Source organism: Fistularia commersonii, chromosome 1, assembly GCF_037954325.1.
Source record: "Fistularia commersonii isolate RoL2024-O1a breed Wild chromosome 1, RoL_Fcom_v1.0, whole genome shotgun sequence".
In the NCBI taxonomy this organism is placed as follows: Eukaryota; Metazoa; Chordata; class Actinopteri; order Syngnathiformes; family Fistulariidae; genus Fistularia; species Fistularia commersonii.
The window spans coordinates 22758798-22783618 of NC_141284.1; the positions used below are offsets into that span (position 1 = coordinate 22758798).

Consider the following 24821-nt stretch of genomic DNA (forward strand, 5'->3'; position numbering starts at 1 on the left):
GCATAATTAAGACATGCCTTTTCACAAGTTTGAAAAATATTATTTTACTTCAACGATTTTTAACGATTCAATAACAATACTACTATTAATGTTAAGACTACTACCATGAAAGACAACATCGCTGTTCATAATCGTATTATTATTTTCTCATTCTCGTTATTGATTTTATTGTTATTTCTATGGTGCGGGAGATATAAAGAGATATAAAGAGAGAGAGGGCAATAGATATAATTTAATCAGGCATATTTCTGGCCACCATATTCGCCGTCTTGGGTCCCCGCAACCCGGAAGTGATTTCTCACATGTCAGCTGCGTAAATACAACTCGTGTACCGGTTGCTATGCACGGCCGATTTGCCATCGCGTTGTAAACATTCACATGTGGAACCCTTGGAGTTTATGGAAAAAAAAATGAAAGTGGTCGCTTTAATAAGGTAATCGTTTCAGTAATGGTTTTGTTCCGGCGTGGCGGTAAAGCTAACGGAATGACAGCCGGATGTTTTGAAATGAATTTCATTTTCAGCGTGTGATGCTATAATTTCAAGATTAAAGAAAATATATAACATGCATGATAATTGAAGGCAAAGTAACCTGCACGGTTATATAAATGGATAGACACAGTGTGTAAACCCGTATGATCACTGTACTCATTTCTCCAGCGGAGGCAAAGACAGCTGCTACAACATGATGCAGTGTGTCGCTGCAGGCCATTGCATCGTCGCTCTGGCCAACCTGCGTCCTGCAGACAAAGGTACGGGACAAGTGCAGGTCGTCTGCAGTCTCATATGCAGGGACAGTTGAGCCTTTATGGGAAGGCACAACTGCTCTTCTGCAGCAGACACGTACAACTATACCACAATGCTATGCTGCAGATGCACATGATGTACCAAACAAATAGGCTCAGATGGGGGGGGGGCGTCACAAAAAAAAATTAAAAACATTAGAGGGATCATTCATTGAAAGTTAACCAGTATTTCTTAAAAAAAGAATTTTTAGGTGAGTTGTAATGTGTATTCATAACTGATCTGATCAGATTGTTTCTTCCCAGTCTTGTACATTTTTACTTACAGCCAGTCAGTTTTCATAATTATATATAAATATGTATATATGTATATACACACACACACACACACACACATATATATATATATGATATTTTAGCTACATAGTAAACTCATCTTTCTTATCCTGAAGAAAAGGAAGATAGGATAACTCACTTGTGTTGCCATGCAGATGACAGATCCCGGAAAAAAATCTCAAAAATAGTATGTTGGGATTTTAATTTCTAATCATATCTCTGCACCCTTGTCAATTGAATCATTAATCATATTGAAATAAATGTAATACAAACGTCTATTCCAAAACAACTTTTTAACATTTTATTGGAGATGAGCCATTACAAGATATCTAGGATTTATGGCTGTGTGTATATATATATATATATATATATTTTTTTTTTTTCCCCCAAATGATTTGAAAGTATTTGAATTGTACGTGTTAAAACAGCCTCACCTCCATGTTCTCCACAGATGAATTGGACAGTTACATGTACCAAACAGTCGGCCACCAGGCCATAGAGCTGTATGCAGAGGCCATGGACGTGCCTTTGTATAGACACACCATCCAGGGCTCCAGCCTGGACACCAGCAGTGACTACAGTGAGACGGAGGGGGACGAGGTAGAGGATCTGTATCAGCTGCTTCGCCTTGTAAAGGTAGGCCTTTTCCATTGTCCTCGTCAGATGAGAGCAAAAAAAAAATTCACTGCTGGAAAGTGTCCATTACAGAGAGCAGACGATACCCAACACACACACACACACACACACACGGGGCAAGTTAATGCATAAGTTCTTTTAGATTCAACTTGATACCACTGTATCAGTTACTGATCTCTTTGCTTTGCTAAGTTGGCTTGACAGCTTTACTTACTTTTGTGAATTTTTCCATGGGAATATTTGTTCAAGAAAAAAAGAAATGAGAAACCTGCGACATTAATGACACGCTTTTCATTTTGACGGCCATGCTAACAAGATGGAGTGTTCAAACAGCCTTGGCTAGTCACTCATGTGCTGCAGCGGCAACTCATTTAGAAAGGTGGGTTATTGCCTGTTTTACTGCAAGCCATATGCGGTTTGAAGCACAAATAGAAAGTGAAAGTGATCTTCTAATCACTATGTTTATTTCATACCTGCGCAGCTCTCTGTTGTTTAGAGCCAGATATACATGTGTGAAAAGTGTAAACTTGCAGTGTGTCATGTTTTTTTCAACTTTGAGTATTCTGTTTTCTCTGTGGCGACCCCATTGTGTTGCAAACTGTTTGCAGGATCATGTTGCAGAAAATGAAGTGGCTCCATAAAATTCAGAGACCATGTGGAGACTTTTAATTCAGGAAATATGATCTATTTAGTGGCTGTCGTCAAAGACATGCTCTGTGTCGAAAAAGTGAGCTGGCAGACGCACAAAAGCATTCAAGAAGCCGCCTGTATGAACACGGCGGCTGAGTGAGACGCAATGTCACGTGACAGACGTGACGCAATCGTGGGACATCTGAACTTTGTGTAACTCCCCAGTTCCGGCATTCAAAGCAGGGGTGCTGCTTCCAACTTTTAATGATGCTGGCAAGCTCTTTAGCTTCATTTTATTCTCTAGAGCCATCAGAATCATTGCTTTTGCTGCTTCAGCTGCCAGTCGGCAAAGTTGATTACATCGACCCAGCCCTTCTTATTTTACGTACTTGTTTATTTTCCAATGCATTTCATCACTAGTTGTCTGCATATCATCAAACTAACTGGGATACTATCTAATATTAATCCAATTATCAGCATGGGCAGCTACAGCTTGTATACACAGCAATGTGCGTAATAAGCACAATAACACTGGTCTGGTTTCTGTGTAAGGATTTGAAAATGAATTAAGATGCTGCTTGGGAGACTGTCCAATCCAAAACAACTGAGGAGCAAATCAGGGTTGAATAAACTGGTGAATAATAAATGCATTTGAGTGCAGGGAATTGTTTTTTAAATTTTAATTATAGTGTGGAGTGTTTTAAATGTACAGATTTGCTCCTTGACCAATAGAGAAAATATATATGTATATATTGTTCCTGTATTTTAGTATTTATAAAAACAAGAATGAACTGCCGCGCCTGCAAGTCAAGACCAGTGCCAAGTTACGTCAGCTGAGCCTAAATAGCCATGTCAAGTACCTTGGATACAATGAAGTAAGCATAACAGTAAACTCCTTTCGTTGTGTGTCCTCATAGTCAGTAACTGAATTCAGGCAAAGATTATTTGAAACTGAACACACTCTAGGCATGTGACTAAAATGAGAAAGTGTTGTGATTAAAATTGGGGATGAGCCACATATTGGCGAATAAAAACATCTAGCTGATCACATTGCGTCAGTGTACTTTCTGTTGAAAGGATTTATTCACAACAGTAACCTGCTGACCTTCTGAGTTCTGATGGCAAAGACTGACCAATATACACATATGTTCATTTGTAATGATAGTTGTAGTTATTTAAAATATAAATGAAGGCAACTCAAATACCGGACAAAATATAACGGTTCTTCCGTGGCTCGTTCAACACCCCACTAATGAGGCGATCGAAAAATGTGTTATTTTCAAGTGAAACCAGGAATGATCAGACGAACTAAAGGATACAGATGAAACAGGACTTTCGCCGGCAGAGCACCGGACATGTGGAGCTCACACTGACGCCAACATGCATTACATAATAAAGCTGAATAATCTATAACAACCAGATGTTACTTTGAGGCCAGAGAGACGTCGGACAGCTTGAAATCCAATTGATGTCAAACTCTTCAAGGCGGGACTTGAAACACAGACAGTACCAGCATCAGATCATGAAAAATTGTAAACCATTTTAAAAACTGATGTCACAACCAGTGTAGGACCAAGCATTTAAACAATTCCAACGTCCATTCCGGAATAATCTAATATTTTGCATATGAAATATTGACCTGTGAAGCAGGCCTATTCCAATATTGGTCTGTCGGTGTGAGGCTACTGGCTGATTCAACTGGCTCACAGAGATGGAGATGTTTGTTGGACCCGTGACAGAAGCTGGAATTGTGAATGTGAATTACAGTGTGATTTTATGTGAACTTTAAAAACCTCCAATGGTAACCATCCAAGTGATATTAAAAAAATGGTTCATTCATGATGTGAGATAAATTAAACTTAGGTGAACTATACACCATTGACAGAATGTGCAATCTGTACCATCGCTTTGCTCGGTGTATCGTTTTGACTCATTGCCATCCCTGACATATGCTTGACTGCTTTTCAGGAGCGAGCTCTCAGAACGCCACTAAACTTCTCATCTCGGCTAAGGTTCATGACATATGTCACACTGTTGAGATGTTTTACAAGTTCTTCTCCATGGATTCAGAGTCACTTAGTAGCCCATTAGCACAATCTCAAAGAGACCCCGCTTGTCTTGTTTCATCTGGCCTGCTGTACAGTAACGCTCCTTAGCATGTAAGTGCCACCGAGCAGTGTGGGAGATTAAAAAGCTATGTTTGTGCTCTCAGACCCTATTGAGTATATTTATGTTTCACTCTAGATGCGGAGCAAGTTTTTTTTTTTTTTTTTTTTTTAATTTTCTTTTTTTTCCGACTTATCTCTTGGGGAAAAAAGGGTTCCTGTGCATCAGTTCATCAAAATTTGATGTGTAGAAGAGGTGCCCTTCAACAACCGGCTTTACAGGCAAAAAAAAAAAAAACTCGCCTTACAGAAGATCAGATGCAAAGATTAATCGCCAAATTAATATTTCATCAAAAACTGCTTTTGTCCCGTTATTGAGGAAATATTCATTTGAAGCCGAATTATGTATGAGACCCCGGTGGTCTGGCGGCAGTGCAGGACGGCTGACTGACAGTTGGAGTCGACTGCACGCGCGCTCCGCATACCTGTCCGGCGTCAACCCTGTAGCCACCGCGCAGCTACCTGGATGATCCGTGCCAGCTGCAGCAGCAGCGGCAGCAGCAGCTCTCCCTGCTGTCACCACAGATGGCCTCTGGGAGTGGATAAGTCAAAGCAAGACTTTTTTCTTTTTTCTTTTTTTTTTTTTCCCTCGCCTGTGCAGTGATTCAGAAACTTTTATTTTAGCTGACAGTGTCAGAATCGAAGCCGTTGACAATCGTGAGGAAATGTTATTTGTTTAGATTCTAGTTATTGTAAGTGTAATTTAGTGTGTGGGCTTTTCCCCATAAGTGTGCGGCGATACGTCCGTCCACCGCTGTGGGCTTCTCCAGGGCCCCTGTGCATCTGCACGCTGCCCGCTTGGCGAGGGCCAATCAGCTCGCCGCGGGCCATTTTGCGCCCTCCATCTGACTTCCTTTGTCATCTCCTGTATTAATCCGTGACTTTACACAGCTCGGCTACACGGGAGAGCCCTTTTGTTTGTGTGTCTTGTGAGCGCAGCCCTGCGTTTGCGCCGCGGGCTTTGGCCTTTCCCGGGTATTTGTCGTCAAACTGCGGACGTCCCTCTGGCATGTGATGCAATACACAATCGTGGCCTTGTGGTCAGGGCTCTAATTGCAAAGGCCTGCTAATTTCCCATTTCCAAGGTTTCTCTGGTCTGACCTCACTAGTCAGACGGGCCATAGATCATGGCAGTTGGACTCCCACGGGGCCCCTGGCGGGCCGGCAGACCCCCAGTCGTCTCCTGGTTTAGCCCGCTCACCGTCTTCAACAGGCTCACACCATAAACAACAGACTTCCTCTCTCTCTTTCTCTCTCTCTCAAGTATCGTCAACAAAAAGGACAACTTTCTTATCTCGAATTTCAAGTTACCTCTCTCTGACATTCTTCCTAATCAGGGGGTTTACCGATTCGTGCCATTTTATTTATGTACTTAAATTCAGTTTGAATGGAAATGGTCGGTTAAAACTTCACTTTCAAAAGCCACGGGTTTTGCCTACTTTCACATTTTCCACTTCCTAATATGTGTTGTTGTGTTCTTGTTTTTCTTTTTTTTTCTTTTTTTCTGTCACTGTTGAGTTTGCCATGTTGTTGATTGGTGAAGGAGAAGATGGAGCTGGGCGAAAGAGAGAGGGAAAAAGCAACAACACACATTTCTTTTGATAATGAGCTGTTAAATGGAAAAGAACAGTTTTAGTGAGGAAAATGTGCTCTGTTTAGAAAGTGTGATATTTTGAAAGATTCTTCATAGCAGTTTGAATTAATTAGAAGTTACAAGATTATATTTGGCAAATGACACCAGAGCATAGATGAAAGATCTTTTTAATTTTTTTTTTTTTTTTTTCTCAGATCTGGAGTTGATGAGTTTTAGTGGATATTCTTCCCTCCTCCTCCTCCTCTTCCTTTTCCTCCTCCTCTTTTGCAAAGCCAGCAGCCGGCTCGTAGTGTGAGCCAACAGTGCCATCTATGGACTGTTCCCGGCCGCTGACAAACTACAGACGCACCGGCCTCCTGGAAGATGTTTGGAGCCATTCAAACCGATTCAAAGGGAGAGATCATATTCTTTAGAACCATTGTTGACAGACCAGGGGGGGGAGAAAAAAAAAATCTAAATTATAATAGAAAGAAGAAAAAAACAGACGGCCATGCACTGGCAGCAGTGATAATAGTCGAGGGACAATGTGACCCTATCCTCGGCCCCTTAGCTCTCATCGCTGGCTGTGTATGGCACTGACTCTTTGAAGTAGGTAACCTGATAGACGTGCAAGCCGCAGCCTTTCCCGTCCCATCCTGCTAGGTGCTGATCTTTGAACCGGCTCACAGACGGGGAGAAATAACAGTTTTTTCAGCTGCAGTTAATGGGGAGGGGACGGGGCGTGGGGGGGCTTATATAATTTCAAAGATGACACTATTTCACCCTCCCCCGCCTGGCGTTCAAAGCGATTAATATCTAGATTTTTTTACGCTAAGTATAAACAAGAGGTGTTGCAAAGGAGAAATAATGATCACCGTACTTGAAGTGATACGCGCGCTGCTACGATATGTATGTCGAAAACACATATAACATGAAGTGACGGCGTGTGCCCCTGGCTTCGACAGGAAAGCGCCCACTTATTTAAATACTTGTGGAAAAAAAAACTTCTAGAGTGCAGCACTAGGACCTTCAAATTAATTCAAATGTATATAGCCTTAATTCTCGTCCAACAGCTCATTAAGTCCTGACTAATCTTAATGAAAATTCTTGCAGGTTTTTGTGTTATTTTGATTTTAATTTTAATTTATCTATTGTGCACTCTTATCCATCTGGTAATTTCCTGGTACATATAGTTATTTAATTTTTTCCTCATTTTGAAGTGGAAAAATTTAGACAACATCGACATGTGTGGATTTAGCCAGTAAGATAATACATATATAAATACACCCTGCAATCTTCAATACGATACAATCGCTAATAGACAATTTTGGAATTTTCTCTCTCTATATATGCACACATATATATCTGAAATATACTAATATCTCAAATACATTTATATGTTGTTGTGAGGATTCTGGAAAGGATTCTGCTCTTCGTATTGAGTCAGATGTGTGTGTGTGTGTGTGTGTGTGTGTGTGTGTGTGTGTGTGTGTGTGTGTGTGTGTGTGTGTGTGTGTGTGTGATTGGTCGGCTCTCCTCTGCTGTGATCTGCTATGATGTGTGATACAGATCAGCAGTGTCAGTCACCCCCGGCTGTAACGCCAGCACCCCCGAAGGCCCGCAGAACCCCTCATATTAGTCATATCACATCCCTCAAGTCCTTTATCCTTCTCTCTGCTCTGTGACCTGACACAGGGGCTCTTTATGCCCCATGACCCCGCCTGCGTGCATGTGTGTATGTGTGTGTGTGCGCGCGTGCGTTCTTGTGTGTTCAAGGTCAGGTCAAAGCTCTGTTACATGATAACAGGTCTATCTCACTTCGACTCACTTGCCTCGCTTGTAGCCCCATTTTCCTTCTTCCTGCAATAAGAAATGTTGCTCAAACACTTTATTTAACTTATCTTTTATTTTTTGTTTCATAGATTGAACCGGCAACAATTGACAGATTTGATCTTAACTTTCAGCGAATCATATTCAGTAGGAGTGTTTTGTGATCGTGGAAGCCGGATATCTTCAATCTGTGACCATTCGGCTCGCATCGGAAATTAGGGAAACGCCACTAATTTCTCAACGCTCCCCGATCTTTTTTACGGAACAGTCTTCTTTTTTCATATTAATCAACATATCACTTCTGTTAATAACCATTCTGATTGCTTCCAAAGGGAGATTTCAGGGATGAAGATTCGTCGCCTTGAAAGCGTCGCTCCATTCATTGCCGCAAAAAAGTTTCCGACCGGAGCCTTGCTCAGTAGTAATAGGTAATATTAAACAACGCAGCGACTCGTATGCAGTGACTGTAACCTTTGAGGTGATGAATAAAGACAAAGACATTTAAGCTCATTAGAGTGATGAGGAACAATAGGATATCTGTGCACGCGTGGCTTTCTGCCAGCTTTAATTAGCCGCCCTGTGACATCTCTGTCGCACTGAGACCCAGCTCCGAGAACGACGGAAATGTTACTTTCAAATCTAATTTTCTATGCCGTGATGCGTTCGACTTCTCCTAAACATTCATAAAGATCTTTTTTTTTTTTTTTTTCTGAAACCGACATCGTTCCCAACTCAACGAACCAGCGTTCCCTCTGCCTGGGACGCCTGGGAAAATAACTTTCAAGCACCCTTCTTGATCGTCTTGTTTCTTTGGCCTTTATCGTATTCACATATACTCCCTTTTATTTCCAAATGATTTCTGCTGTTCTCGAGTCTGAACGTTCTTTTCCATTACCGCCTCTCCCTCCTTCCATGCACCGGCATCCTCATTGCGGTTGCGCTGTCGTCACACTTTCATCCAAATCCATCTGAAGCCTGGCGCTGCGCTTTCCTGAGCGCCCTGATGGAGGTGCATCCCGCTGTGAGGGAAGTCGGGAGGGCGGGGGGATAAAGGAGCGCAGAAGCGAGGGCAGGCCGGGGGAGTCTCCAGTTGAACCCGAAGCTCAGTTGTATTGATTAGGGAGCTGAGGTGTTGGAAGACAAGTAGTTGAGGCGGGGAGAGAACTACGAAAAGGCGGGGGAAGTCAAAATCAAACATGCCGCCCATCTCTGATTACCGGTGCGGCGTTGCATTAGAGGTACATCGGGGGGCTCGACAGGAAAATGGATTTCTTCAAAAAACGAAAACAAAAAAAAAAAAAAACACACTTCGATACATAAATCATGACCTCTGGGGTCACAGCGAGGGTTTAGGAGATCAGATCAATAACAAAGCTAATACGCGCTTGTTTGTGGTGCAGCGAGACCTCCGAACAGCGTTATTGAATACAGTTAACAAAACTGCAAAAACATGATACGATCGCTCCATAGAAAGTTCTTTGTAAAAATGTATTCCGGTCCTTGGCTTTTTGGAGTACTACAGTTTAAGGTTTTCGTTGCACGAGCGGGTATGAATTCCTTCAAACAGCTGTCTCTCTGCGTCGCCTTCCAATGCGGTCGCCATTGTTATCTTTTCCTCCGCCCGGCTTGTTTTTGCACACGAGGAAGGATAGTATTAGTGCAAAGATAATGGCGCTGTGTATTGTTTCGCTGGCCGTGTGGAAGTGGTGGGACAGGATCTATGAGATGCAGGCCCATTTCCCTCCAGCTGACGCTAACAGTCCCCACAAACATTAGATAAAGAGCCTCGCCTCAAGCCTTTGTAATTTGTTTGTATTTTTCTGCTTAATGTACTTTGCTCAATCTTGTTTAGTGATGATGGAAGCTGATAGCCTTATCTTGCGTCGCCAAGGGCATGAGCCACTACCACTGCTTGGTTGGACATTGTTTCAACGAAGAGCCCGCGTGTCTTTACGGTCTTTCTGCTATGATTTTATTTTTTTGCGCCGGATGAATCAATAGGTCATTTGCATTCAAGTGGTCGGTGTAGAGTAAAGGAAAATCCGTAATACTTTTGACGCACTGGTGTAAACGCCACTGACTTTCACAGGTCATTACTTTGTTTTCTTTCTTTTTATTATTCTTCATTTCAAAAATTCAACGAAATCTACGGTTATTTAAATAATGTGATCATCATTGATTTTTTTTTTTTCTATGCGGGGTGCGCGTTCGACATACTTTTTAAAACCTTCGACGCGCTCGACGGTTGACAACCGCTTTTATTGTCTCCATCCATCTCCTCGGCCTTTCTGAAAATAACTTATGTTGAAATGGAAACATGAACCTCACGCACGCGTTGCTCAATTTGGATTAAAAAAAAAAAAAAAAAAAGATTTACTTTACATCGGTGCGGAGGACCGGCCATTTAAGCTTTGAAGAAAAAATACTGTCAGATGAAATGTTGGACTTGTCACAATGCCTCTTAAACTAAACAGTATCTGCAGTGAGTCAGGCTCAATGTTAGCGCGCAGACAGCTGTGGGCTAGTACTAAGTGTAACAACTCCCTGCCATTCATCTACTCCAAAATTAAGGGGGCTTTTATGTTTTGTTTTGTGAACCATTCCCCACAAGAAATATTTGTGGCAGGCCCCATCACCTCCCGCAGCTAAAGTCATAACCAGCCGTAGGAAAACAACGTCTGGAGTCTGGAGAGTGGGTTAAAGCAGCAGTCGCCGCTATATTCTCCCCACCACCCTCTCTCTCCGGGGGAGGGAGAAGGTCTGTCCACGACGTCTGCTGGAGCCGCTCACAGTCGAGGACAGGAGAGCCAAGATGCCAAGAGCCTGGAACCTGACCTCACCAGAAAAACATTAACATTTTGGCGCGTGCGCACGTGTTTGTAGGTCAGCGCATGACTTTGTGTATACACACGAATGTCGGTGCGTGTGTGTGCACGCACCCTGTGGACTAGGTGGTTGACGCGGACCGTGAAAAGCAACTGACACGGTTTACCTCTCTGTGGTGTGAGACTCTCCTGTCTGATTGTGTCCAAGCCTCAGACCAGAGGCGGCCGCCTGCCTCCGGGACGCCGACGCTCGTCCCTCTTATAACTTTGTTTTATGCGTCGCCGGGAAAAAAAACGGCGTCCTTCAAACGGCGCGAAGCAAGACCTTGAAATGCTCGGGAGATTTCCTGCCGACTGAAAGAGCTCAGAGGTTCATCTTGACAATTTGTTTAGCTTAGAAACAACCATAACTTGTGAGCTTGAATTGCAAGTATTCATAGACGCACGGTGCATCGATAAACAACCTTGTGTCTTCACCACCACTTCCCAACGTTTAGTTTTCCATGCACGTTGATATGGAAAGCCTCCTTGTCCTTGGACTGCTGAAACCAGGGCTTTGTGCTTGCTTTGGCCGCGGCCCTCTCCCTCCCAGACTGGCTGGGTCCGTGTTTATGTACCCATATATATATCTGAGAGGAAACTCGTGAAACATTAATCTCTTTACTTTTTAACCCAGATGAATTTCTACATTTTCCAGCTGCGCAGCATGGCATATTTATGCTCGGGCCCTATCGCCCGAAAACAGCTCTGTCATTGTAAATGAATCACCGTCCGAGACGCGAGTGTGTGTGTGCACGGCTGCACTGATAAAACCTCCTCTGCTGTCTGCGGTTGCATCTCGGTTCGATTCAGTTTACTCGCTCATCCCGCTCATCGATAAGCGTCGCTCCCTCCACGTACCGACGAGACGGCGTCCAGGGTCGTATCCTCTCTTGTTTTTGTCCACCTGCGGAGCAGGTAAACCCCCCCCCTCCCTTCATCCTACCCCTGACCTCATCCTCGCCACAGGAAGCGGTGGGGAGGCATTTGGGTTTTACGAGCAGTGCGTTTTGTTTTTCTGATTCCCGCTCTCTGAATGGTTGAGGACTGACATGGCGTGAGTCATCTCGTCAGCCCGTCTGCACGCACAAAGGGAGATCCCGTCATTCAGCGGCCGCCTCACGCAGCCCAGGCCATTTAGCGAGGGGAATGTCTCTAAAAGACTTTTTAAAACAAAGTTTCGGACAATGTTTGCATTACGAATACCTCCGCTAAGCTTGAATGTGCATTTTGTCACCGCATTGGACCCAGGGAAGGACGTGAGGTTTCCGCCTTTCAACTTGAATGTGGAGTTTCTAATCCTCCGAGCGCATTGGCTGAAACGACGCCATCCAATCACGCCTCTTATCAACCTCCCCCCGGGAGTCACCTTGCTGTATGACCGCGTCCGCCCGATGATAATGAGGGGGCTGATTCAAAACAAATAAGGGGCGTCTTTTCCCAGTAAGCTCACGCCGAGCTTTGTGTCACGTCGGCGTGTCTTGAGTTGCAGAGACAGGCCCAACACGCCCCTGGACTTCGTCCGCATTGCATTAAACACAATCACTTGACCCCGGCTGCCCCATCCCACCCGCATCACATGTACTTGAGATGTTGTAGCACGGTCAAACCCCATCTCCATGTTCCCACCATGTCAGGCAACAGGGGAGAACAATCCCATTACATTACAGCGGGCCCCGAGCTGATCTAATGGAGGGAACATTAAAACCATGTTGCATCCAGTCACTTACTTGATGGATCCTGGAAAACACGGCGGACGGTCGTGTCGGGTGAAAGTAGGGCACGGGAGATAAAGGCACCCGTTTTGATGCGGTGTCGATATGACAGTGGGGACGCAGCAATGGAGAACCTGTAAAGCCCTTGAGCAAAGTTGGACTTCGGCGAATATCTGCATCCTGTATTCTTCATATTTTCCACCTGCCATCACATTAAAATTTACAAAAGGCAGTGATTTATTAGAAAGTACATTATCACCAACTTTAAACACAATATGTTTTTTTTTGCATGGAATTATGTGTGCGTGTGGGTCTGTCAAGATAGTCGATAATAGTTGAGATCTGACAGTTCTGGCTTCACAGTTGTCAGGGGAGGCTAAAGCGGGCTTTTCGGAAACCTACCATTTTGCAAAATGGAGCTTTGTATTGTTAGGGTGTATAATTAAGACATCTTTGCGACAGCCATTGAGAGAGGGAGTGCGAGCTAATGAGGGTTCTGATGTATTCCATATGAATATGAATATTGAATTTTTAATATTTTATGGCTTTCTAATTGCCTTGGTTTCTGGTAATGGCTTTGACGGTTGAACATTACACCGACTGAATGTGTGGCGCGTCTAAGTACCTTAATCCTGTAAAATAGCTGCATTCAGTTGGGCGCTTTGCAGTCACTAAGTATATCTATATCTTCAGGGCCTCAGGATACATATCTTTCCTGGAGGCATGTCTATGAACGCAAGTACATTTGAACCACTCTTTTTTTTATTCCTTTTACAAAGATGAATGCATATTTAATTGTAAAGTGTATCGCGGACATTACCTTGATACAGTTTAATGGCGTATCATTTCTTTGTTGAGCGTTTCTGCCGGTCTTAATCTTTGCCGCGGCTGACATCTTAATAACTCAGCCCTCTCCATCCATTTCACAGGAGACATCCGGATGTGGGGGAAGGCGTAGTTTAATGAATTTGACAATTAGTAACAGAAGTTAATGACTGCATGGGGCTAAATACACTGATGGACATGGCCGGGGGACTGAGGGCTTCCATTGCTCTGGGCCATAGATCCTCATTAATAGCTTTTCTGGAGAAGACAGTTGAAGCCATGCCAGGCCTTTGTTTAGCGCGTCTGACGGGTCCGCTCTGGGGGTCACACTGTTGCACAACAAGGAGGAATTAGTCCCGCTCCGGGGGTGAGTTAATGCAGGACCTCGGGTCTGAGTTCAGGTGAGGCTTCCTTTAATGAACTAGAGTCATTAAATGGTGAAGAGAGAAAAAAAAAAGAAAAAGAAAAGGGAGACAAAAATCCAGTGCCGATGGAAAGATTTTTTCTTCTGATCTCGTGCCAAAAGTCACAAAGACAGAAAAACGGTTTGTAGGTCGCCGGAGTCTCGATGACCTCTGTCTTGATTTATTAATATGTTAGCCTCTTACCCAGGTCACACCTCTTAACATAGTCAAAACATCACTTAGCCAGATAGCGCTCGTAAAGATTTTATTATTTTCCATGATTACGCTGCTCTTCAGGAGCTACCTTACTGCTTTGTCAGTTATTTACACAATAAACTATTTTGCTCAGTGTTTCGGTCACCGCAAAAACCAGAGTTTGCGTGTTTATTTTAGCGCTTGGTGAACGCACGCGGGACAATTCCCTCAATATCAATCGGTTCCTAGTTAGTGTTAGTTGCAGGAGAACAAGAAAATGTATCCAGAATGTGTAACATCACGTCCAGGGGGGCAGCTTTCCCCCTCATTTCTGCCTGTCTCCCGATGATTGCTATAATGGTGACAAAAACAGAGCCACGTCCAAAAATAATAATTTTCCGAAAACGTTTGCCAAAAGGTCTAGTAGCTACAGTTTCCTCTCCCTGAAAACAAGGGAAATGTGTGAGGAATTTGCCCCGTGTTATCATTAGTAATGAGTCGGCCTGGGTATTTTAAGGCCGAATGATGTAATGTAATGAGAGCCGGGGAAAGGAGAAACCATTTAATCGGCCGAGGCCAAGTTAAACCTCAAAGACCCGAGTACCTAAAACATGTATCCTCCGGAGGCAAGGAGAGAGCGATAGGGAGAAACACAAGACAAACTTGTTGTGCCCTGTTGCCAAGACGCTCTGTTATTCTGTTGGGCCAAGTTGAAAGCTGTTCTACACGCTCCTATCTCTCATCCCTTTTCTCCCTGTTCCTCCTTATCCCACTCCTTACCTCCTAATTTGCCCCTTTAGGAAGTGACAGTTGTATTTAGGGAAAAGGTTATCGTTGCGTCGGAATAGAGTGCCGGCCCTTAGGCTTACCAAGAATTACATGACACCGCCTGCAGCCCCCTTAGCTCTGTGCTGCGCTGAAATGTTATCAGTCGGACTTAATTACTGTCACCGAGCACTGGGATTGGCTCATGATGTTAAAACTTAAGCGAATCCCGCGCGTCCGTAAGCTCTTTCAACTTTTGGGTCAAAGATTCAAATTCTGGCCCTGTTTTTCTCCACACGCTTGTTATCTCTTTTTACCTCACGTCCTCCGCCACTGCAAAACACGCACACAGGCGCACACAGTACATCCTTTATCTGATTAGCTGGCATGCCCGCGTGTGTGTTTGCATGCGTGTGTGTGCGTTTGCGTACGTGCACGTGTGTGTGTGTGTGTGTGTGTGTGTGTGTACAAGAGACACAGTACGTTGCATCAGGCCTCAGGCAGGGCATGGATTTCATTTAGGAAAGTATCAAAGGTTTACACGCTGTTCGCTTTAATCAGCATGTTTATCAGGCAGAGAAAAATTGCAGGAAGGGACCACGGGGAGAAGGAGGGGTGGCGGGTTATCTTAAGGACCAGTAGCCAGGGAAATTGATAATGGCTACAATGTAATTTACTGAGACTAGTGCATCCCTCCAGTCCTTCTAGCCTTGCCTCTCATTCTAATTACAGCCCATGTAATGTTCTAATGAATCTGCAGGTGTGTGTCTGCAGGGGAGGGGCGCCTGCCCCTGCAGAGTGAGGGGCGTGCACGTGTTTATTTTTTGCGCGCGTCCGCTCGCGCGTGTCACTCCGAGTCACCCCAGCCCGTCTGCGGGAGAGAAGATTGAGCCGTGTCGAAGCCCGCCCCTCCCCACCACCACCACCACCACCATGAGCGAGCGGTCCTCTAACTTGTTTCCCAAAACATGAATATGATATGGAAAGCAATTAGATTAGCCCACAGCAGTGCCAAAGTTACACGGCAGTCACAAACTCGGTGCTTCAATGCAACATCCAAGCTGTCACCGCAATTCAGCCTTCAAGACGGGGACGAGAAGAATGGAAGGTGCCATGGTCAGGCACGCACGCGCACGCACACACATACACAACTACTGATAAAGTACAGGAACTGCCCTGATTCCTTCAGTCGTACGCTCGCATGTATTTCACCCGCAGAGCAATGTACACAAACCTCCGGGGGATTTGGGCTGGACCACAGCGGCCTTGATATGGCCAGAGTGTAAACATCCCTACAGGATTGCGGTCCAATGAAAGGAAAGAGACGTCAGAAATCTGTTTTCATTGTCTGTTTGTGTGTGTATGTGTATGTGCTTCAATATGTTTGCGCGGTTTCGTTCAGATAACACTTTGGAACACCGTTGTAGGTCAAGCAAACAGTATCTTGGCCCCTTGGGATGGTGACATCATATCACTTTAACCTTGCACCCGTAGAAAAATGGCAAGAAAGCGTCGCATCTTGAGTTTTCCCCTGTCCTTCCCCCAGGAAAAGGAGAGTATCGAGGCCGTGTCCGTGGGAGCTATTCTCTCCAATTACCAGAGGGTCCGCGTGGAAAACGTGTAAGTCAAGCACCCGCCATCCAGCGCACACACACCCGCCACGTTTCGGCCTCTGCGCGAATGACGCACACTCTGCGGTCCACTGAAGGGAAAGAGTACATCCTCTGTAGTCTTCACCTCACTGTGTGTTCCAAACTTGGACCGGGTTTTGTTTAAACATGCGCTCATATTTATACACAAATATACACACGCATACACACGTGTGCACGCGCACATGCACGCATACACACAATGGTTTGTTTATGCACATTTTATTTAGACTGGCTTTGATTTTACAATGATTTCAGAGTGTGGTTCTATTTTTTTTTTTTTTTTTTTTTTTATGCGGCAATGATTTGAAGGACAAAAAAAAAAAAAAAAAAAGAAATGAAACAGCAGTTGTATTTTCAGGAAAATTAGATGGTTTACTAATGACATTGATACCCGTATTGTTAAGATTTTCCCCCCGGTCTGCTATTGTCATTGTCTCCAAATATTTCCCCGAGCTGAACACATTGTGACACAAAAGTGCTCCTCTCATTAAAGAGTATCATTCAACGCCCGAAGGAACAGCAGTGTTCTGCTGCCCTCTCTGGTCGCAAGTTTGAAGTCTCGTTTCAATGCCGAGGCGAGGCGTGCTTTGTTGCTGGTGATGAGTTTTGTTTTTGTTTTGTTTTTTGCAACAGCCCTGTTCCGGCGCGTACCTGCGTGCAGCAGCTAAGCCAAAAGTCCAATCATTGAGGGGCAGAATGTCGATGTTACTTTACCAAACCAATGTATGACATTGCAAGGAAAGTGGGCAATAAGTAAAATAAAAAAAATAAATTAAAAAACATGAAAAAAAAAATTAAGAGAATAGGTTTCAAAAATAATCATAAAATATTATGATTGCAGTCGGACACCAGGTTTATGACATAGTCTGTATTCACAGCTTTGAATTTTTTGACGCATTGTGAATTCCAAGTACAGCAGGGCCAGAACCTCTTCTTTCCCTGTTGCCGCTCCCTTTGGCGGTCGCCAATCACCCGCCTCCATCTAACCCTCGCCAACTGAGCTCCAGTCCTCCTGTACTCCACCTATAAATCTCCTCTTTGCTCTCGTGATGAAATTAAAAAAGAGGATCCAGAGTGGTACATCTGCCTTGTGTTTGCTTGATGTTTCATACATATCCTCAATACTGTGTATTGGTAGCTTCACATACAGACAATTGATAATGCATGAACAAAAGACGCTCTGTTAGATAGATATATAGACTTTCTGTTCTAAGTTCTTTGCGTTAGTGATAAGCCAGGCTGTATGCTGATGCATGGGAGTAGCAAAAACGTGGATCTACATCAATGCAGGTGAAACGCAGATGATGGCTACAAATCTATATTTTCCTTGTGGCGGATGAAGCACAAATTTGACGTCATTGTGTCTGAATGGCGTATTCAATTGCCCCTTATTGATCTGTTTGGGCTCTGCCAGTAGGCATGTATAAAAAAAATCCATATCCTCTGGCAAAGTCTTTACCATTGAAGCTATAGAATCTTAGTTAAGGCATCGCCTCAGCAAGATAGACACATTTACAGATGTTCTGGGCAAACTTATGCACGCAGATGTAATTTTATGTATGAGAAACACTTCAATTTAGACAATGATTTGAGATTGAAAGTTGTGAAACGAAATTATTCTTGTCTTTGCTGTCTAAAGCCCACCGCCCTCACCTCCCCTTTCACCCGTTCTCCAGATGTTTACGACTTGGCCTGCAGCCCCTGGCCTACCTGTGGCGTCGCGACCAGGAATCCCTGCTCTCCGAGATGATATCATCCGGCCTCCACGCTGTCCTCATCAAAGTTGCCGCTTACGGTCGGTTTCGTGTCTCGAGCAGCCGGCGCGCCAACTTACCAACTTCTGGACAGCAATTTAAGCTTCACTCATTCGGGGCAGAATTGAGATAAGCTGGGCGAAAGCGAGGTATAACGTGGAAGAAAATGAGAGACAAGAAGTGCAATGCTTTAATCATTAATCTGCAGCTTAGCACCGGCACCGAGACCTGTGCCGGCGGCGAAGGTATTGAAGCAGTGCACAATATGAAAAGATAAGACGCGCAGAGGAAGGAGGCACAGGAAGGGTGCGGTGGTATCGGGCATGTGTGAGGATGAGACGGGGCTTGGCAGCTGAGGGGTAATCACTGGTGATTCCCTCTCACATTAATGCAACCTGTCAATAAGCGACGCCTGTCCCCATTGTGTCGGGGGGGGGGTGCATTCTCTGCTTACGCATAGCTCAGAACACATGGTCCGTGAAGAGAAGATGAAAATCAGCCAGCTCTCATTTACGTTTTTCAACCGCTTTAACAACGAGGGAAGAGGTTAATGCCGTGTCACCCGCGCTATACCTGCCTGTTTTGGAGCCCGAGGACAGAAAGATCAAATTACTGAATAACAGGGTAATGTTAAAAAAAAAGTTTTCTTTTCCTGTTGTTGGTTGCGTTAAGATACCTACCAAGTATCAACCTTTAGTTGCAGCGCGATTCTATCTGACACCCCTGAATTATAATTACAGCTTGCCATGGATTTTTTTTTTTTCCCTCCAAAGCTACCATGGCGATGGGTCGGCGGTTCAACCTTGTTTACGTGCGGTTAAACCCGACTGGCCGAGGAGAGAACAGAGCTTTTTGCACATCTTTCAACGCCACTCAAATGTCCTCTGATGGTATGCATCACTCATCGCCGGTATGCGGTTCCCTGGGCCAGTTCGGCATTTTTAAAGATTGCAAAATCAAAGAGCTTTTATATTTACGCTGTGAATTCTCTCTGTCCCGGTCTTGGTCAAAAGAGCATTGCTTAACCCATAAAAAAACAACAACTAATAATTCTGTGGTGAACGTCGCTGAAGAGACACGCCTTAAACACCTTGATTTCGCCCCAATGCACCTCCCCCGGCAAAGCCTTCCACCATAAACACGGCCTCATCTAAAAGCAAATTCTCAACATTTTTCACAAGATTAATAAGAAAAGAAAATCATGTGTGTCTTGGCTTCCCACTGTATGTAGCTGTCTGCACGAGAATGCGTGTGTGCATGTGTGTGTGTTTTGGCCACAGGTAAAAAAGGAAAGATCTTATCACCCCTGACTCCTCACCTGTCCCCAGGCGGTGGTAATTAGAAAGGAGAGAATTGAATAGGGTGCGAGCGCCCGAGGCCTTTTAGGCGGCTTTTGTGTAATTGCAGCTTTGGTTGGGAGCAGGTCTGAGCAGTGAGGTGTGCTCCTTCAGGGGGATTGGGTGAAAAAAGTGTGTTTCTCATGGCCTTTGGTGTTTCTCCCTGGGTGTGTATGTGTGTGTGTGTGTTTGTGTGCAACAAAAAGACATTTGTAGAAAAATTTACTTTACAGATCACAAATAAATAAATGAATTGATAAATTAACTGATTAAAATAAAATAATACAAGTTGGTGGAACCACTTGAAAAACCAAAGGTTTCCATTCAAAAAGTGTCCATCTAAAAAAAGAAAGATATTGTAAACAGCTCATGATGTTCTGATGTTAAAATGAAAAGGGCTTATCAGTAGGAACTTGATCAAAGTTAATACAATGAATTTGAATAAAATAAAGAATAGATTAATCTAACCCTAACAAACCACTTGCCAAGGGCAAAGATTAGGTTGCCATAAAAAAAAAAAAACAATTTTAAAACAGCTTATGATGTTCTGTGGTAATGCGAAAAGGGCTTTTTGCAGTAAATAGTGAATAAAATGAAATAAGATACAGTGAAATTAAAAAACAGAATAAAATTAATGGATAGATTAACCACTTGCAAAGGGCAAAGGTTAAGTTTCCATCTTAAATAAAATGACATCCTAAACAGCTTATGATATTCGTGGTAATTTTCCGGTGGGGAGTCAGTCAAGATTAGCATCCCCTCAATTGCCGCTCAGGGCGGATAGGTGGAAATTAGCGTTGAGTGGATAAAGAAGAAACTTATGGAACTAATGGCGGGTATTTTTCGGCGACAAATCCCCATTTTGAAAAGACAGCCGTCCAAGTGCGGGATGATCCTCTTAAGTGAATTCTTCAGGAGTTTGAAGTTTTGTACCAATGGCAGCTTTAACCTGTGAAACAGAGAAAAGAAGGGGGGGGGTGGGAGACAGCGATTGATCCCAGTCTTTTAAAATTGCTCTGCACCCCTCCCCTTTTTATTTCAGACTTCTTTCCCCCTACAGTTTGGTTTCCTCCTGTCTTGGGGTTCCCGGCCCATTCCCGGTTCGTCCTGTCTGCATGTCACTGAACCCCAAGTTGCTCCCGATGGCCTGGTTAGCGCCTCGCTGGGCAGCCATTAGCATGTTAGTGAGTGCGAACGGGTGAATGCAATCTAGTGTAACGCGCTTTTTAAAACCACAAGGTGTGAAAGAGCTCTTTAAGTTGAGACCGCTCACCGTTTTTGGGACCACCTTGGCTTTTCCAGTCTTTTGTCTGCTCTTTCTATCCCTTACCGCCCACCAGTCTCTGATTTCACCACCATGCCCTGTCTGACTTAAGGTGAGCGTTACTCACCTTAAGTTGGGCCTGTGAGTCCACTCGCCAGTTTGCACTTACAATTCCCTGACGTGGCTTTGTATTTTCTCTCTAAAAAGGTGATAGATTTCCGTTTTAACAAGATCCCGAACGTCCTCGGCACCTCCAGGTACCTTCCTACTGAAACGACTATTTCTCCTTCGGAACAGTGAAGTTTAAGCATCCGAAAGGATAATGGCGAAGAAGGACACTTTCCCCCGGACAGGGGCTTTAACTCTCGAGTGTCAGAGGGGCGTCTAATTTTCTTGAAAAAAAAAAAAAGAAAAAAAAGCATTTCACTCTAAGGGAATGCCTATTTGGTGTCTCCGGGGCATACCACTGTAATTGGCGATTCCAAAAGTCACCATTAAACATTCATGTAATTTGTTAATTGATTGAGATGTGCGAGTGTGTACCGGGCCACAGGTTCAGCTCTTAATTGGTCCTCGGCTCCGGAGATAATTGGCGCGGGTGAAATCAAAGTCTTTGTGCTGGAAACCTTTTATCGCCGGCCGATCTTTTCCCCTTCGCGCAAGCACAGCTTCTCGAGCCATGAGGGAAAGTTGTGTCACAATTTGCCATCACTTATTAACCTAATTTAGACATTGAAGATGTTAAAGAGCCCCACCACTCTTCCCCCGGACCGGAAAGTCACCGTTGGGGCAATTAAAAATAGACAGTCGCGAATCTCCTCACATCAGAAATATTAAAAATGACAAAGAACGAGAACTATATTATAGGTAACTTTTTTGGGGTACAGAAAATTGAAAATCATGTCAAGACGTGTATTCGGGGCGGCGCGGTTTCCTCCGGGCTCTCCGATTTCCTCCGTCATCAAGAACATGCAGTAGGTGAAAGTATGGGAATGGTTGTCTATATAACGTGTGAAGGTTTGTATGTTTCTATATAACCTATGAATGACCGAGTGAATGTTTACACCATGTATGAATGAGGTAGTGATTGGTCGTGTTTCTCTGCGATGCATTAGTGAGAGTGAACGTCTGCATGACGTGTGAACGAGGGTGTGAACAGGTGTGAAGCTAATAAAGCTAATAAGCTAATAAGAATTAAGCTTATTAAGCTAATGAAGCTAATGAAACGAGCATTGCTCCGTGCGGATCCGCAACAATGTGAAAATATACAAAGCTACCGACCCGAGGTGTGAGTTGGCCTACTGGTGAACGTCAGTTAATCGATAGATAAACAATCTTTTTGTAAATCAAGTTCATTCAAATCGAGATTGTGTTTTTAAAAGCTTAATCGGTGGGTTCGATATTCCTCCGAAGCGGACCCAAATAGCTCATTTTTAATTGGCCCTTTTGTATTTTCCGGCAAATCCCGGTAAAGCGCATAAAAGGGACATATTGGATATTCACGTGATAAAGTGATTTATGAACTTTTTCTTCCCTCCGAGTTTAATGTGTTTGTAAGTACCTCCACTCTCTCATATTTGATTCGGCGAAGATTTAATCTCCGACGCTTTTTCTACACAATTCAAGCCGCCTATTATTTTGTTCACAGACACTGAATTTCAGATAAGAGCCTGACAAATTTCCCATATAACCTTAATCTTATCATCCTTTGTAAGACGCTGCCTCCCTGCTCCTCTCGTCTCCCCTCCGTTTTGCGTTTCTCCCTCACTCCGCGGTAGATTAAGGCGACGGTGAGCAGCTATTGTTTTCGTCCGGGGCCTTTTGAGAGTGTTGTTTAAGGCTGACGCAGCTCACTTACTCAGGAGGAGATACTTATTTCATCCATTTAGAGGCTAAAATGTTACACATCATGAATCCAATTTTCTTTCGCCTTTTCTCTCTGAAGGCAGGGATTAGAGTCGAGCTGTCAGCCCGGCACACCAGATCTGGAGACAACCAGCGGATGTCTGCGATACCGCGCGCAGCTCAGCTCAGCTCAGCTCGGCTCAGCTCAAGAAGCTATCTAGAATCTCTCGGCTTTTAATTTAGCATTAGAGCTCGGTAAGAAAAATCACAAGTATTTTCCAGCAAATGCATAACTCATGGCGGGTGGAGATTTCCCCACCAATTGACCTCCAGATGGTAGCCAACGGCTAATCATAATGGCTGCGAAGAATTAGTTTATAAAAGTGCATCCTGGAGATAACTGCCGTTGACAGTATAACCGGGATTTAGGAAAAAAAAAAATGTTAGAAAGGCATTTACTTTTAAGTAGATCAGAGTTGTGAAGTTTTATTTACTTTGATATATACATATACATATATATATATATATATATATATATATATTTGATTCATGGTTAATAACAGAATCACTAAAAATCTACGGGGTTTTATTTTTTTCTTAAAAAAGCCCCTTCTCTCATTACCAGACTCCTTAGATTTTTAAAGTTCACTGGATTTAATTGCCGTTTTATAGGATCATACAAGGTTAGAAAAAAAAGAAAAATTAAAAAAAGGCGAACCATTCCTCTCAGCCTCTCAGAGCTCCAAAGTGCGCTCCTGCTATCTCTAGTCGCGGAGTAACGACAGTTTCTAGTGGGCTTATTTGGGTTTAATGTGGCATAATGAGGTTAGGTAATTGGGTTTAGGTCAAGTTGTAAAGCAGGTTGAGCGGAGACGGAGATGTGAATATCATGTAAATGAGCGGCGTCAGCTCACAGAGGGCTCGCCGGTCAAAGCACCGGCCCGTTTCCGAACTGTCCTCATATTAGAATGCCATCGTAACCGTAGGGCGGTCGGCAGTATCGATTCAGAAAAACCCTCATAACGGCTCGGTTGGGGGGGAATCGGGTGAAAAGCTATCACATCGAGGCCTATCTTTCCATTTGTGTTGCCACTCGGGCCCCTCTTCCTCGATTTCCTTCCTCTTCCTCCTCCCCCTCTCCCGTCCGCGTTGTAAATATCAAATCACGTATGATATATAATTTAAAAACCAGAGAAGTTAATGAACACATTAAAAATGCGGCATCCCCTCAGCAATTTGGAGCCAATTATTAAAATTTGTTAAAAGACATGACTAATTATAGAGGATATTTAAATGGGATTGAATTTTAATGCTTTTTTTTTTTTTTTTCCTCCTTCCCCCTTTATTACCTTTTTGGCAGGGTTAAGATGAGAGGATGTTCAGATTAGATATTCTCACACTAATTAAGACCACACGTCCCCCGGGAAGAGAACAAGTGTCTGCTCATTCACTCCTTCCACACTCCGTACCCTCATCTCACCCCCTCCGCGGTGGCCCTCCTCTCTTTCCCCGCCGGTGCTGGACCGCCGCTGCTCCGAGGAGGGAGACAGCGGGGATTAAGACGAAGCCGGAATTAAAAAAAAAAAAAAAAAAAGGGATGCGACGTCCTTCCTCCTTTGCATCTCCCATCCGTCGCTCCCCACGGGGGCCAACGATGACAATCTAACCTTTGAGGTTGTCAGGGCCATGAGAGAAGGGAGATTCTCACATCCCGATTAGCTCAGCCACCTTTAATTAAACACATGGAAACGCGGATGAACCGGACTACATGGTGCCACACCGCCGCACGTCGCATATTCCACTGCGAAACCATTAGGGACCGTTCGGCGTTTATTTCCGTAATGATGGCATTACTGTCAGAGCTCCACGTCATCCTAGATAAGTAATCGGTGACTTATTAATGATTATTTTAATGAGTCTGGTGAGTTAGAGGCCTGCTTGCTGTCCAGTTCTAGATCTGCGCTTCGTTTGGAAAGTACAGCGATTTCCCATTTGGTCTTTTATTTTATTTCTTATTAAATGTAGTGATACACAAGACATCACTTTGCTCCTGCTCCTGATCACAATATTATTTGTTTGGCCCATTTCAAAGTCCTTTTTTTTCCAAAACACCAATCAAGCAGCCAAGCACTAAACAGTGTGTTTCTGGTTCCGGTGTTGCTCGAGCTCAGTTGGTAGAGCGGGCGTCCCTGCAGTCAGAAGGCTGGCGGTTCGATCCCCGGCTCCTCCTGCAGTGTCTTCAGGGCGAGGCATCGAACCCTAAGTTCCTTGCGCTGGCCTGTGTTGTCCC

At 44.0% G+C, this 24821-nt stretch overlaps 1 protein-coding gene across 3 annotated transcripts in view; it reads left to right on the forward strand.

The window, feature by feature from the left end:
• The first annotated feature begins 279 nt into the window (after window positions 1–279).
• dph6 (diphthamine biosynthesis 6) overlaps window positions 280–24821 on the forward strand; it is a 68366-nt gene continuing 43824 nt past the window's right edge. For 2 of the 3 annotated variants that reach the window (XM_086155047.1, XM_086155064.1), the window contains exons 1-6: window positions 280–433; window positions 659–750; window positions 1529–1713; window positions 16226–16299; window positions 18008–18126; window positions 18859–18975. In XM_086155047.1, coding sequence (XP_086011173.1) covers window positions 399–433; window positions 659–750; window positions 1529–1713; window positions 16226–16299; window positions 18008–18126; window positions 18859–18975 — 622 coding nt within the window. In that variant the 5' untranslated portion in view covers window positions 280–398. The remainder of the gene's footprint in view (window positions 434–658; window positions 751–1528; window positions 1714–16225; window positions 16300–18007; window positions 18127–18858; window positions 18976–24821) is intronic. The other variant, XM_086155055.1, reaches the window with a different exon arrangement.